This window comes from Cajanus cajan, chromosome 5, assembly GCF_000230855.2.
Source record: "Cajanus cajan strain Asha chromosome 5, NIPB_CcT2T_4, whole genome shotgun sequence".
NCBI lineage: Eukaryota > Viridiplantae > Streptophyta > Magnoliopsida > Fabales > Fabaceae > Cajanus > Cajanus cajan.
In genome coordinates, this window is record NC_138521.1 from 43,807,190 (window position 1) to 43,821,298 (window position 14,109).

Here is a 14,109-nt window from a genome sequence, read left to right on the forward strand (position 1 = left end):
AATAAGCTTAAAACCCAAAAAGTCTTATACTAAGGCCCATAATACAAGACCAAACATTATAAACTCCTATACTACCAAATATATGAGAAAGGTGGTCATCTATGTAAAGCCCAAGTAAAGATAACCTTTGGCCCACCAAACCCATTGGGCTCACTAACCTAGTTTTGTACTTCATGGACCTTTGGGCTTTTGTTTTGGTCTTGTATTATGGGCCTTAGTATAAGACTTTTTGGGTTTTAAGCTTATTGGGCCTAGTTTTGGGCTTCATGGGCCTTCGGACTTTTGATTACTTCTGAGCTTAGTGAGCCTAATGGATTTGGTGGGCCTAAGGTTCTCTTTACTTGGGCTTTATATATATGACCACCTTTCTCATATATTTGGTAGTATAGGAATTTATATTGTTTGGTCTTGTATTATGGGTCTTAGTATAAGACTTTTTGGATTTTAAGCTTATTGGGCCTAGTTTTGGGCTTTATGGGCCTTTGGGCTTTTGTTTACTTTTGAGCTTAGTGAGCCCAATGAGTTTGGTGGGCCTAAGGTTCTCTTTACTTGGGCTTTACATGGATGACCACCTTTCTCATATATTTGGTAGTATAGGAGTTTATAATGTTTGGTCTTGTATTATGGGCCTTAGTATAAGACTTTTTGGGTTTTAAGCTTATTGGGCCTAGTTTTGGGCTTCATGGGCCTTTGAGCTTTTGACTGCTTCTGAGCTTAGTGAGCCCAATGAGTTTGGTGGGCCTAAGGTTCTCTTTACTTGGTCTTTACATGGATGACCACCTTTCTCATATATTTGGTAGTATAGGAGTTTATAATGTTTGGTCTTGTATTATGGGCCTTAGTATAAGACTTTTTGGGTTTTAAGCTTATTTGGCCTAGTTTTGGGCTTTATGGGCCTTTGGGCTTTTGTTTACTTCTGAGCTTAGTGAGCCCAATGAGTTTGGTGGGCCTAAGGTTCTCTTTACTTGGTCTTTACATGGATGACCACCTTTCTCATATATTTGGTAGTATAGGAGTTTATAATGTTTGGTCTTGTATTATGGGCCTTAGTATAAGACTTTTTGGGTTTTAAGCTTATTGGGCCTAGTTTTGGGCTTTGTGGGCCTTTGGGCTTTTGTTTACTTCTGAGCTTAGTGAGCCCAATGGGTTTGGTGGGCCTAAGGTTCTCTTTACTTGGACTTTACATGGATGACCGCCTTTCTCATATATTTGGTAGTATAGGAGTTTATAATGTTTGGTCTTGTATTATGAGCCTTAGTGGATGACCACTTTTCTTATATATTTGGTAGTACAAGAGTTTATATTGTTTGGCCTTGTATTATGGACCTTAGTATAAGATTTTTTGGGTTTAGGGCTTAGGGTGTAGATGTAATTTAGTAGAATGGAAAAAAAAAATATTATTTTGCTTTAAAAAATTCGTGTGACAAATTTGTAGTTAGAACGGGCCGTTCCGTTTTCAGAACGGCCCGTTCTGATTTAATTATTGATGTGTCATTTTTGAATTCGGAACGGGCCGTTCTGATGTTGGAACGGGCCGTTCCGTTCCATTCGTCATGTGTTTTTTTGTCATCTGGAACGGCCCGTTCTGGTCCAATATTTATGTGTTATTTATTCATTTGGAACGGCCCGTTCTGATTTCAGAACGGCCCGTTCCGAGTGTCAGTAGCAGCTGCGTCTGTTGCCACGTGTTTTTTTTTTTGGGTAATTTAAAAAAAAAAAATCAGTAAAAAAATTGAAAATTTAGATCCAGTGTGGTAAGGTGTATTATGGTCTACTAGTTTAAATGCATCTAAGGGTGAAAATTGATGATGCACCCATGGACCACTTGTGAAGGTAGTCCTTCAGAGAATTCACCATAAATAGATATAGTTAAAACGCATGTATATATATATATATATATATATATATATATATATATATATATATATATAGAGAGAGAGAGAGAGAGAGAGAGAGAGAGAGAGAGAGAGAGAGAGAGAGAGAGAGAGAGAGAGAGAGAGAGAGAGAGAGAGAGAGAGAGAGAGAGAGAGAGAGAGAGAGAGAGAGAGAGAGAGAGAGAGAGAGAGAGAGAGAGAGAGAGAGAGAGAGAGAGAGAGAGAGAGAGAGAGAGAGAGAGAGAGAGAGAGGTTCAAACCACACTGGTATAACTTTTACCAAGTATTACATCGGTCAATAATTTTATATTAAATGTGAGTTTTGTAAATTCAACCGTTAGATTGAATGTTCATATCACTTTATACGTGTATATCAAATTTTGTTAAAATTAAACAATAACTTAATCAAAGTGTTCATATTTTAGTGTATTTTGAAAGGAATATATTACGTCAATTTTGTTTTATAAAAATGAAGTATCAAATCATTTTGGATTATTATAAAATTTTGTATATATGATCTAAGTGTTATTATAACCCTCCTATATATATATTATAGATAATATTTATAGTGTAGTATGTATAATTTTCGGTAAGATTAATAATATAAAATTGTTAAATTTTTAAGTGAGGTTAAAATAATTAATATGTATTGTATTAGTTTTAGTACGCATTTTAGTTTTGTTATTTTTATTTTTTTACACTAATGAAAATATTAGTTTTTTTTTTAAGAATATTTTATTTTTTGTAAGATTTATTTTCATTTAATATAAAATTCATACATTCAATATATATTATATTCAATAATATCTATTAAATTTACTTTGTTATTATTATTTTTTGAAAAAAAAAACTCTTTTCTTTACAACGGAAATGCTTGTATTTTTTGAATTTTTATAATTTGTATATTATTACCTGTGAAGTAAATAAGGAAAGAGAGGTGAAGCTTTTCAGTTGGTCTTATTGCTTCCAACAAACACTACTATTCATTATTACACTTAAAAAAATTGGGTAATGAAGAAGAAGATCATCCATGTCCACGCCTCTACTCAAATCTCAGCCTTCGTTTTATTCTTAGCGATAAAGGAAAGAGAAAGATAACAAGTTTTGTAATTTTGATTTCATCACTGATTTTTCCAAAGCCACCAATCCTTAGCACATATAATGCACTCGTGACTTCACCTAATTCTACTCACTCTCTCTCTCTCTCAGATCTTTCTCTTCTAAGCCTCTCCATTTTTTCAGACAGACACCAACATTATTGCTACTCACTCAATTCATTGCTGTCACAAAGGTTGCATTTTTATTTCCACTTTTTTTTTTTTTCTCAAGTGAAAAAATTCAGCTCAGTTTCTGGGGTCTTTGCATCTCTCTCTTTCTCTCATTTTCTAGTCAATGCTGCAAATGGGTGTTTGGTTTTTCAATTTTTCTGACTTTTATGGATCTTGGGTTTGATGCTTGAAGCTTTTTCATTTCTGGGTCTGTTTAGCTTTTCCCTCCACCATTCTTGTGTTTTTGATAAAATTTGACTAATGGGTTTGATGGTTCCATTGTTCTTACAATCCTGTTCGTGTCTGCTAAGGTTTTATATTTGAATTCAAGAACAATCATAACACTTGTTCTCTTTCTTTGTGAGCTTGGATTCTTCAAGGTTCAATTGGTTTCTGCTATTCATTTTTAAATTGGGTAATTTATTTTTTTAACGTATGTTTGGGTCTTTGTGTTATGCAGTGAAAGAAATTGAAGGGAAAAGGAGAGAAAAATTTGTTGATTTGATTGATTTAAGATAACCTGAAAGCAAAATGATCACTGATGTGCCCCCATCTATGGCTTCAAACGGTAGGTCAAGCAGATATTCCTTTGGCTCTAGCAATGGCAATGATGATACCCCTGCACGCAATGGTGTTGCTGCTGGTAATGCTGATGACTATGATAGTGATAGCTCCAATTTTGCACCACCGTGAGTATCATCCTTTCTTTCGGAGATATATTAATTATTTGAATTTTTCCTCCTTCAAAATGATGATGTAGAGTTTAGTGTATGGAAAACTTTATTTGGCTAAAATCTAGATGGACTTGTTTGTTGCATTGCAGCACGCCATCAACTATGTCAATGGCTGTTCCAGCAGAACTTGCTGGAGCTGTACCCTTGATGAACAGATTCCAAGTGAGAAAATTTATAATTTCTTCAAATCTTATTGCTTCCCTGTTAGTTTTGTGTCTCAATGTTCATTCTGACTAATTATCTGAACTAATTAATGTTGGTTCTCAGTTTTTTGCTTTTGTGCATGAACATTTGATATCACTATGTTTCTGTTTATGATGTTTGTCGTAGGTGGATGGGTTTTTAAAATCAATGCAGAAACAAATTCAATCTGCTGGGAAACGAGGATTTTTTTCTAAAAGATCCGTAGGTCCCCAAGTTAGAGAAAAAATTACATTTGAGGACATGTTGAGTTTTCAAAAGGTAATCAGATCAAATGCCTTTTATTTATTTATTTTTTTTTTTTAATAATGTGTGGTATAAAGAGCTACTTCACAAAAATTTGTAGGATCCAATTCCAACATCATTGCTCAAGTTAAATGTTGATTTAGTAAGTCGGGCAACAAAATTATTTCAAATAATTTTGAAATATATGGGGCTTGATCCACCTGATCGTGTAACTCCAATAAGCTTAGATGAACGAGTTGAGCTTGTAGGGAAACTGTACAAGCAAAGTTTGAAACGACCAGAACTCCGAGATGAACTTTTTGTTCAGATATCAAAGCAAACCAGAAATAACCCCGAGAGGTATGCAACTTTTAGATTCAGTATTTAGTTTCATGCTCTTATTTTTTGGCCTTTAATCATTCAAGCTATATCAACTGCGGTTTTTACACTAGTGACTAATATCTTTCTCTCAAAAATAGGCAATATTTGATTAAAGCATGGGAGCTCATGTATTTGTGTGCATCCTCAATGTCTCCTAGTAAAGATATTAGCAGTTATCTATCAGAATACATTCATAACATAGCAAATGGCATGGCTACTGATTCTGAGATCCAAGTCCTTGCATTAAATACATTAAATGCTTTGAAGCGTTCTGTCAAGGCTGGTCCCAGACATATAATTCCTGGGCGCGAGGAGATTGAAGCTCTGTTGACTGGGAGAAAGCTTACAACTATAGTGTTCTTCCTAGATGAAACATTTGAAGAAATTACATACGACATGTCAACCACAGTTGCTGATGCTGTTGAGGTTCTTAAATCTCTTATATACTTCTGTTCATAGTTGCATGCATTCCTAACTACTGTTGGGGTTCATAAATTTCTAAATATATAAAAAATGACATGGAAGTTTGAAAATTCAAGGTGAAATGTGAATAGATAAGGGACTATGAATGACTTATTTGAAAGTAATTAGAAAAAAAATTTGGTCTCTTTACAGAGTCTGATCAATCTAATGATGGTGATCCAAAATTTCATTCCTTTTCTATCTAAGGCTTTTGGTCGCTTTAAATCAACAACTTTAAATGTGACTTAAACTTTTGTATGCTTCAATTTGCATTTGCATGTATTTCTAACTGGTGTCAATATATAGGAAATATTATGTAAGATTGAAAATTCAAGAATGTGAAATAGATGAAAGCTTATATATGACTTTAAGAAAGTGATTAGGAGAGGTTAGAGAAAATATTTATTCTCTAGAGAATCTATTCAATCTAATGAAGTTAATCCATAATATTCCATATCCAATTTCAAACATTTTCAACTGAAGACTTTCAGCTGCAAAAGGGTATTAGTTTTTAGATGATGAGTATTACTTGAATTATATTAATACCTTCATGTTGACTCTTAAGGTCCAATTTTCGCAAGGGTGGTGAAGAGCATCCAATAAGTTTTAATTTTCCCCTTTCTTTTAAGCTTCAAATGAGGGAATCACCAATTCAATTGGCATTTTCTTTTTAGTGAGGTTTAAATTTTCAAAAATGGTATCTTTCAATAAAATGAATAAAAGCCTGTCAGTGATTATTACTTATTATTTGTCTCTAACTAATTAGTTTACGTTAATGGTTGCATTCAATAAGATGAATGAAAGCATAGGCTAGTGTCTGTCACTTCTCTTCAATTTACAACTCCTTCTATGGCCATGATACTTGATAGTTTATAGCAATGCCAATAAAATCCATACATAGCCTCTCTTCTCTTTCATGGGAATAAATAAAACTAAATTGTATGTGTCAATCCTTTTATTTCTTAGGTGATTAAGTTGCTAAAAGGTTTAGTCAATGGAAATAAAAATATTAGTTTACTAGTTGATTGCTAATTCATGACCATGTGTCTGCAGTGATTAATATGTTATCTTTACCTTGTGAGGGAAAAATAGACAAACGGAAGCTTTAATCACTAAGCAGTTGATGTTAACTATGTGCCTTGTGTTGACTAAGTTGGGAAGTGTTCTTTATTTTCTTGGATTGTATGGTTCATAAACTATTATGGCTTATTTATGTGTACGATTTAATGGATTGATGTTGTGGGTAATTGAGGAAGGGTTTCATTTGGAAAATTTACGTCAGATTCTATCAATAAGGAGAATTTTGTTATCAGCAGTATCCTCTATTTATGATGTCTCCTTTAAGTGTTTTTCATAGATATGCTCTGTTATTTTCACATCATCCTAATGCTTTGGTGTCTTATAAACAGGCAGCTCACTTTTTAACATAATAAAATTGTTTATTATCTGTATTTTTTTTCTTATACTTGATGTATCCTTTTGATTGCATTACACATGTAGTAGCTGCTATGTTGCAGCATTCTGTTCTTAAACTTGTTTGATGAACAGAATAATAGAAGTCAATTTGGATACAAGATAGAAGTGTTTTTGAGAGTTTCTCTATTGCAAATGAAGAGCTTTTTCCAATAGATAAGTTCTAAACAACGCTTGTAAGTTTGCATCCAAACAGTTTCATATTTAGTTAATTAATTTAATTGCTTAAAAGGATGCTGTATAGTATTGTTTGTTTGCTTCTGTTTGAAGTTCTTGATACCTCCAAACACTTGTGTTTACACTACCAAGTTCATATCCCTTTATTCCTTACTCAACATATTTACTCCAGGAACTTGCAGGGCTCATTAAACTGTCAACACACTCCAGCTTTAGTCTATTTGAATGTCGTAAAGTTGTTACTGGCTCCAAATCACCTGATCCCGGGAATGGCATGTCTATTTTCCTCTTCTTATTTGTAATATTATAATTATAATCGAGCTTAAGTTAATAGTCTGACAGCTTCTTTTATGGTTTTCTCAGAGGAGTACATTGGGTTAGATGATAACAAATATATTGGGGATCTCCTGGCGGAGTTCAAAGCCACAAAGGATCGAAGTAAAGGAGAAATTTTGCATTGTAAACTGATATTCAAGAAAAAGTTATTTCGTGAGTCAGATGAAGCTGTGACAGAACCTATGTTTGTGCAGCTGTCCTATGTGCAAGTATGTCTTTTTATTATGAAACTTTGCATGTGATTACAAGTGTATCTAGAAGTTCATGTACTAAGCTGCAAGTTATGGATTTGTTGATGCTTGATGTGTTACTACAGTTGCAGCATGATTATATTTTGGGCAATTATCCTATAGGAAGAGATGATGCTGCTCAGCTTTCTGCATTACAAATCTTGGCTGAGATTGGATTTGTTAGCACACCCGAATCCTCATGCACGTAAGTGAATTTAGTGCTCATTTATTATTAACTACATTGTAATAGTGTTTAATGCTATTTAAATTTTATCCTAGTGAGTGGACTTGTTAATTTCAATTTCCTATACCCTTGACACTGATGATGATTCTGTATTTCTCAGTGACTGGAATTCGCTTCTGGAGCGATTTCTGCCTAGACAAATTTTAATGACACGAGCAAAACGGGAATGGGAGTATGACATTCTTTCTCGTTATCGTTCATTGGTATGAGAAGACCACCTATACGTTTTTCTTTGACCTTTAATAATTGAAAACCATGAGAAATTTAATCTTTTATTTGTATTGTTAATTATATTTAAGCCTTTCTTTTACACATAGCTTCAGTCATTTTTCACTTTTGTGTTAGTTTTAAATATAAAATTTCATATTTGCTTCTAGCATATAGTTTATAGTAAATGAAATATACTGCTGAGTTTCTTTATATTTTTCCCTCCCCTTATATAAGATTTTCTTCTCTTTTAATAGGAGAATCTGTCAAAAGATGATGCGCGACAACAATTTCTGCGTATACTGAGAGCACTTCCTTATGGGAATTCTGTTTTCTTCAATGTTCGCAAGATTGATGATCCAATTGGACTCTTACCTGGTCGGATAATTTTGGGAATTAATAAAAGAGGGGTACGACTAAAAAGAAAAAAAACTAGTTCAACTGTACATTATATAATTTACTATTATAAATATGAGTAAAGGAATTTTGTTTTTAATTGTGTGCTTTTTCTTGATCAATTTGGTTAGATTCATTTTTTCCGTCCAGTTCCTAAGGAATATTTGCACTCAGCTGAGTTGAGAGACATAATGCAATTTGGAAGTAGCAATACTGCAGTCTTTTTTAAAATGCGAGTTGCAGGTGTTCTCCACATATTTCAGTTTGAAACCAAGCAGGTACATTACCTTTGTTGATGTCACACAAGCTCTTGTTACTTTTGAATTATTTTGCCTCAATGGTATTTTATCTATTTGTTGTAGGGTGAAGAAATTTGTGTAGCTCTTCAGACGCATATAAATGATGTAATGCTGCGCCGCTATTCAAAAGCACGATCTGCTGCTTCTGCTGTTGGTTGTGGTTCTTTGAATGGAGATATTTCTAATAATTCTAAACCTCCTAATCCGGAATTATATGAGAAACGTGTTCAAGAATTATCAAAACTTATAGAAGAATCTCAGAAAAATGCCGATCAAGTAAGTCAAATTCTAGCATATAATATAGTATATTATTATTATGCAGGTTGTAAGACAAACCCCAAACTGAACTATTAAGCCTAGAGAAAAGCTTTTATGCATTGTTGTATAGTAAATAAAACCATTAAGACTTACTTGCTTCCCTTTGGCTAGTCAATGTTGGGGTTTGATTCCCTTTGGGTAAAAATAAAGAGGCTTGCACCTTCCTGAAGTTACCAATATTAATGGAATAATTTTATTTTCATATTATATTGGATGTCTAATACATGCTTTTGAGTTAATAGTTCTAATCCTAAATGATCTTGGTTCTTGAATAGTTGCTTGGAGAATTACGTGTGAAACAAAAACAAGAAGAGAAAATGCAAGAAGAATTGGATGGCTTGAAAGAATCTTTAAAAGCTGATAAGCAAAATCTTGATGCAGTTACAAGTGACCGTGATAGACTTAGATCATTATGCAATGAAAAAGAGAAGGAACTACAGGTAAAGATCAACGGGTTTTTTATCTCTTCAATATTGATGGACTTGTCTTACTTACTACTCATACAATCTAACAGGCTGCTATTCTAGAAAAAAGGAATATGGAATCAAGGATGGCTAAGTTAAGTAATGCGGTGATAGAGAACACTGCCAAGAAGGATCTTGCTAATGCTGGAAATAAACAAGTAAGATACTTTATGAAAGTGTTATTTATACATTCAATATCGTCTTCTGATTAATATTGCTGATTTTATTTTCGATATATATAAACTATGGGCTTTCTATGATACCAATAGGTGACTCAAAAGCTTGAAGATGAGCTAAAAAATTGTAAATATGAGCTACATGCAGCCGCAGAAACTATCAAAAGCTTGAAAAGTGAAAAATTGATTTTGGAACAAAAGTTATATGCACTTGAGAAGAGAAATGCTGGAGAGGTAACATAAAAAATAGAAAATTGCTATTTAAAAGAACGATAAAGATTATGGTTTTTTGTTGTAATGCAGATTAGTTCCCTTCAATGGAAACTTGAGCAAGAACGCAAAGCTGTGAAGTCTGAAGTGTATGATCTCGAAAGAAAGCTAGAAGGGTGTAGGCAAGAATTACTGGCTGCTAAGTCTACCATTTCAGCCAAGGATTCTGAGTTGGCTATGTTCCAGAATAACTTGAAGGAACTAGAAGAATTGAGAGATATGAAAGAGGTTTTAATACTATGATTTCATATTTTCTTTTTCACTGCTTCTATTCTATAATAACCAAACAGGTTCCAATGATTTGTTTATTTTCACCTTATTGTGATAATTTTAAAACATATGAACATGTTTTATGGTCTAGGACATCGATAGAAAGAATGAACAGACAGCTGCTATACTGAAAATGCAAGGGGCTCAATTAGCTGAAATGGAAGCACTTTATAAGGAAGAACAGGTTTTAAGGAAGCGCTATTTTAATGTAATAGAAGGTGGGTAATGAAAACTTTTTATACTTGGAATCAAGTCTGAGGGAATGTGTTGATATACATACATAATTGTTGCATGTTCAACCTTGGAACTTGGTTTTATTTCAGACATGAAAGGCAAGATCAGAGTTTACTGTCGACTGAGGCCTCTTAATGAAAAAGAGATTGCTGAGAAAGAAAGAGGAGTTCTTACTGTGGTGGACGAGTTTACAGTTGAATATCCATGGAAAGATGATAAGCCAAAGCAGTACATATATGACCGCGTTTTTGATGCTGATGCAACACAAGAAAATGTATTTGAGGATACAAAGGCAAGTCAATGAAGTCATAGATCATAGCATTTTCTTGCTTATGGGAACATATATATCTTTAACTCATTACCAATTTCTCTTGTATTTGCAATGCAGTATTTGGTGCAGTCTGCTGTAGATGGTTATAATGTTTGCATATTTGCTTATGGTCAAACTGGCTCTGGAAAGACATTTACAATCTATGGATCTGACAACAACCCTGGACTTACTCCTCGTGCAATCGCAGAACTTTTTAGAATTTTAAGAAGAGATAATAACAAGTATTCGTTTTCCTTGAAGGTAACATTTATAAAATTGAGATGAATAGAATTTCATTTCTCTTTTCACATTTAAAATTGTTGTCATTAGATCTCATTAGACATAAAAATTCAACAGGTAAATGAATGCATTGTAGGTGTAAAAAGTTTACATTGTCTCTTTCCAGTGGTCTTTTTTGTCTAAGAGTTTTGCAGAACTTCTTATTTTGTGTTGACTTCTCATATCAATGATGCAGGCATACATGGTGGAATTGTATCAAGATACCCTCATAGATCTTTTGTTACCAAAGAATGGAAAACATTCAAAATTGGATATCAAGAAGGATTCAACGGTAACTATATCTGTTGTCATTGCTAAAATTTCAATTTGTAAATGTGTTATTACTATTGAAAAGAATTTAAAACCAGTTATTAAGAAGGATTTATAGGTGTTTATTTGTATGCTTATTTTTTTATTTCTCAGACAGAAAGTTTGCTGACCAATGGTTGTGTTTAAAATTTCATATTCCACTTAGCCACGATTTCTATCAGTTGCTGAGTCAGGGTGCTTTTGCACCCTTGTGGAAACATCTCAAAATAAGATGAGAAAATTATAGAACTTGTGAAAACTGTCCGAAATTGTGGACTTAGAAAAATTCATACATCATGGACTAATCTCAATCATAATCATAACTGTTTTTTATTTCTTTGATTTTAGGGAATGGTAGTTGTGGAAAATGTGACAGTTTTGTCTCTTTCTACAATTGAAGAATTGAGTAGTATAATACAAAGAGGATCAGAACGGCGACATATATCTGGAACTCAAATGAATGATGAAAGTTCAAGATCTCATCTCATTCTATCAATTGTGATTGAAAGTACCAACCTACAAAGTCAGTCAGTTGCAAGGGGAAAGGTATATTTTACATGTTTGTTTCCTTTGAACAGAAATAACACATCATCTTCTAGGAATTGAACTAGAAAAAGTAGAAGACAAACAGAAAAAGATTAACTGTATTTAAAATTTTAAATACTCGTCCTTAATTCTAAATCAAGATGTGAAATAATGAAAGTAGAAAACATTTCAAGTTAGAAATGTTCTATTTTACCAAGTCTTAGCTCAAGTAGTTCGATATTTGTACTTCTCAATCAAGGATCAGGATTTGATCTCTGCCTTGAGTATGGAGTTGCAACTGGAGATACTAATTTATTTCTATAAGAGCCGACTTGGTGAAAATGAGTTATATCTCCTTATAAAACCAAAAGAGAAAAAGAAATGTTCTGTTTTTTTTATTAATTTAAAATCTGAAAAGAAATGTTATTTTTGAAAGCAATTTTCAAGAGATATTATAATAAAAGGGTTTTAGTACTTGTTTCTTCATTGTTGAGTAACTATGTGGAACTTAGATTATTTCTTGAACTCGAGGCATTTATTTTATTTTGGATTCAACATGCAGCTGAGTTTTGTGGACCTTGCTGGTTCAGAAAGAGTGAAAAAGTCAGGTTCTACTGGGAGTCAGCTTAAGGAAGCTCAAAGCATTAACAAGTCATTATCAGCTCTTGGAGATGTAATTAGTTCTTTGTCTTCTGGAGGTCAACACACACCATACAGGAACCACAAGTTAACCATGTTGATGAGTGATTCACTAGGTGGTAATGCCAAAACTCTCATGTTTGTGAATGTTTCTCCAGCAGAATCAAATTTGGATGAGACACATAACTCTCTCATGTATGTTCTTTATCATTTTCTTCTTCCATTATATTTATTTTGTTAGTGTTTCTCTTGTTCTAACATTTTTATGCTTACTTAGGTATGCATCTCGAGTGAGATCCATTGTGAATGACCCCAGCAAAAATGTTTGCTCAAAAGAGATAGCAAGGCTGAAGAAGTTGGTTGCATTTTGGAAACAGCAAGCTGGTAGAGGACCTGAGTATGATGATTTAGAAGAAATTCAAGATGAAAGACAAACTAAAGAGAATGGTAATGGCAAATAGGTAAAGATAATCCAAGATATTGGATTGATCATAATAGGGGTTCTATTATATTTTTGGAATGTTCAATGATCATTTTCCATGATCAAACAGGTTGGATATAATGTATCTTTCTAGAGGGATCTAGGTTGTATAGTTGAATTTAATGTATATAGTATCCTTTCTACTCAAGCACATACAAGTATATTCATTATTTTATACTAATATTCTTTACCTTTCCGATGTAAAAGATTATGCTAAAGCTAAAGATTGAATGCCAAAAACACGCCATTTTTTCTTCATGAATACTTAAACAGAAACTGCTTTGCCTTACTCCTGTGTATTTCTTTGTGCTTACATCTTTTATATCCATAAATACTTAGTCCAATGAGTCACTCCACAAGTAATTTTAATGATGTGTTTAACTATATTATTTAATTTGTGTCGAGTTTTACAAATTAAAGATTAATCATAATATAATAAAATAATTAATATATTGCATCAATTTTAATATTTAAATCAATGAATATTAAATAATTTTAAATTAATTTTTATCTAATAAATATGATTCTCATAATGGGAACTTGCAAGTATGAGTTTTGTGATAAAATTTAGTAAACGGATTGTCCAATGATATTAGAGTAATTTGACTTGCACATGTAAGCTAATGTTTTCTAGAGAGAAACTATTCATCACAAGTTTGGTGAAAATTATATTTAAATAAAATAATCTTTATGGTTTATATGTTGTATTTGTATGCGTAATAATTTTTTTTCTTCAAAGTTTAAGATAAAAATGACCTAGCCTATGTTATGTACACTCAATTAAACTTAATGGGAGCAGGCCAATTCGAAAGCTTCGTATAGGGCTTCAAGACCCAATGAAATAAAAAAATGGGTTATTTTGTTGATGAGTAATAAAAAGGGTGGATCCACGTGACGAGGAACCAAAAACAAATATCGCCTAGAACAGGATGAAATCATTCACAACAAGTGTTTAGAAACAAAAGAATGAAAGAAGCCATTGAAAATCCAATAGATTGGTAAAGTGTTACGGGATATTTTGTAAATAAGCAATAGAAGAGTATTTCAATTGTAATTAGTTAATGAATAGTTGGAATAACGAACTTCCTCAATTGGGAAGCTGTTAGACAGTTATAAGAATAAATAGCAGAGGACCCTCTTGAGGAGGGCATCAGTATTTTGTAATAACACTCTTGAACCTCCAATTCTCTCTAATAAGATTCGAATGCTTTTCTTCTTTGGCCTCCCTAATCTGTCTCTGTAATTCTTCGATTCCCATCCTAGAATTACCATAACAAGTGGTATCAGCCTGTAACCTTCCAGCGTGCCCAACCATGGCGGATGCTAC

General features: G+C 33.0%; 1 protein-coding gene across 1 annotated transcript; it reads left to right on the forward strand.

Annotated features, from left to right (window-relative positions):
- Positions 1-2,828: 2,828 nt before the first annotated feature.
- Positions 2,829-13,040, forward strand: LOC109814554 (kinesin-like protein KIN-14I). Its single transcript, XM_083075246.1, has 24 exons — positions 2,829-3,165; positions 3,603-3,831; positions 3,966-4,038; positions 4,207-4,338; positions 4,424-4,662; positions 4,782-5,109; positions 6,968-7,067; positions 7,159-7,340; positions 7,448-7,566; positions 7,706-7,808; positions 8,070-8,222; positions 8,340-8,486; positions 8,571-8,783; positions 9,101-9,265; positions 9,340-9,447; positions 9,559-9,699; positions 9,769-9,963; positions 10,097-10,223; positions 10,329-10,531; positions 10,628-10,810; positions 11,025-11,120; positions 11,486-11,683; positions 12,225-12,496; positions 12,579-13,040. Exons 2-24 carry the CDS (start codon positions 3,674-3,676, stop codon positions 12,760-12,762), a joined length of 3,819 nt encoding a protein of 1,272 aa, XP_082931372.1. The 5' UTR covers positions 2,829-3,165; positions 3,603-3,673; the 3' UTR covers positions 12,763-13,040.
- Positions 13,041-14,109: the final 1,069 nt, after the last annotated feature.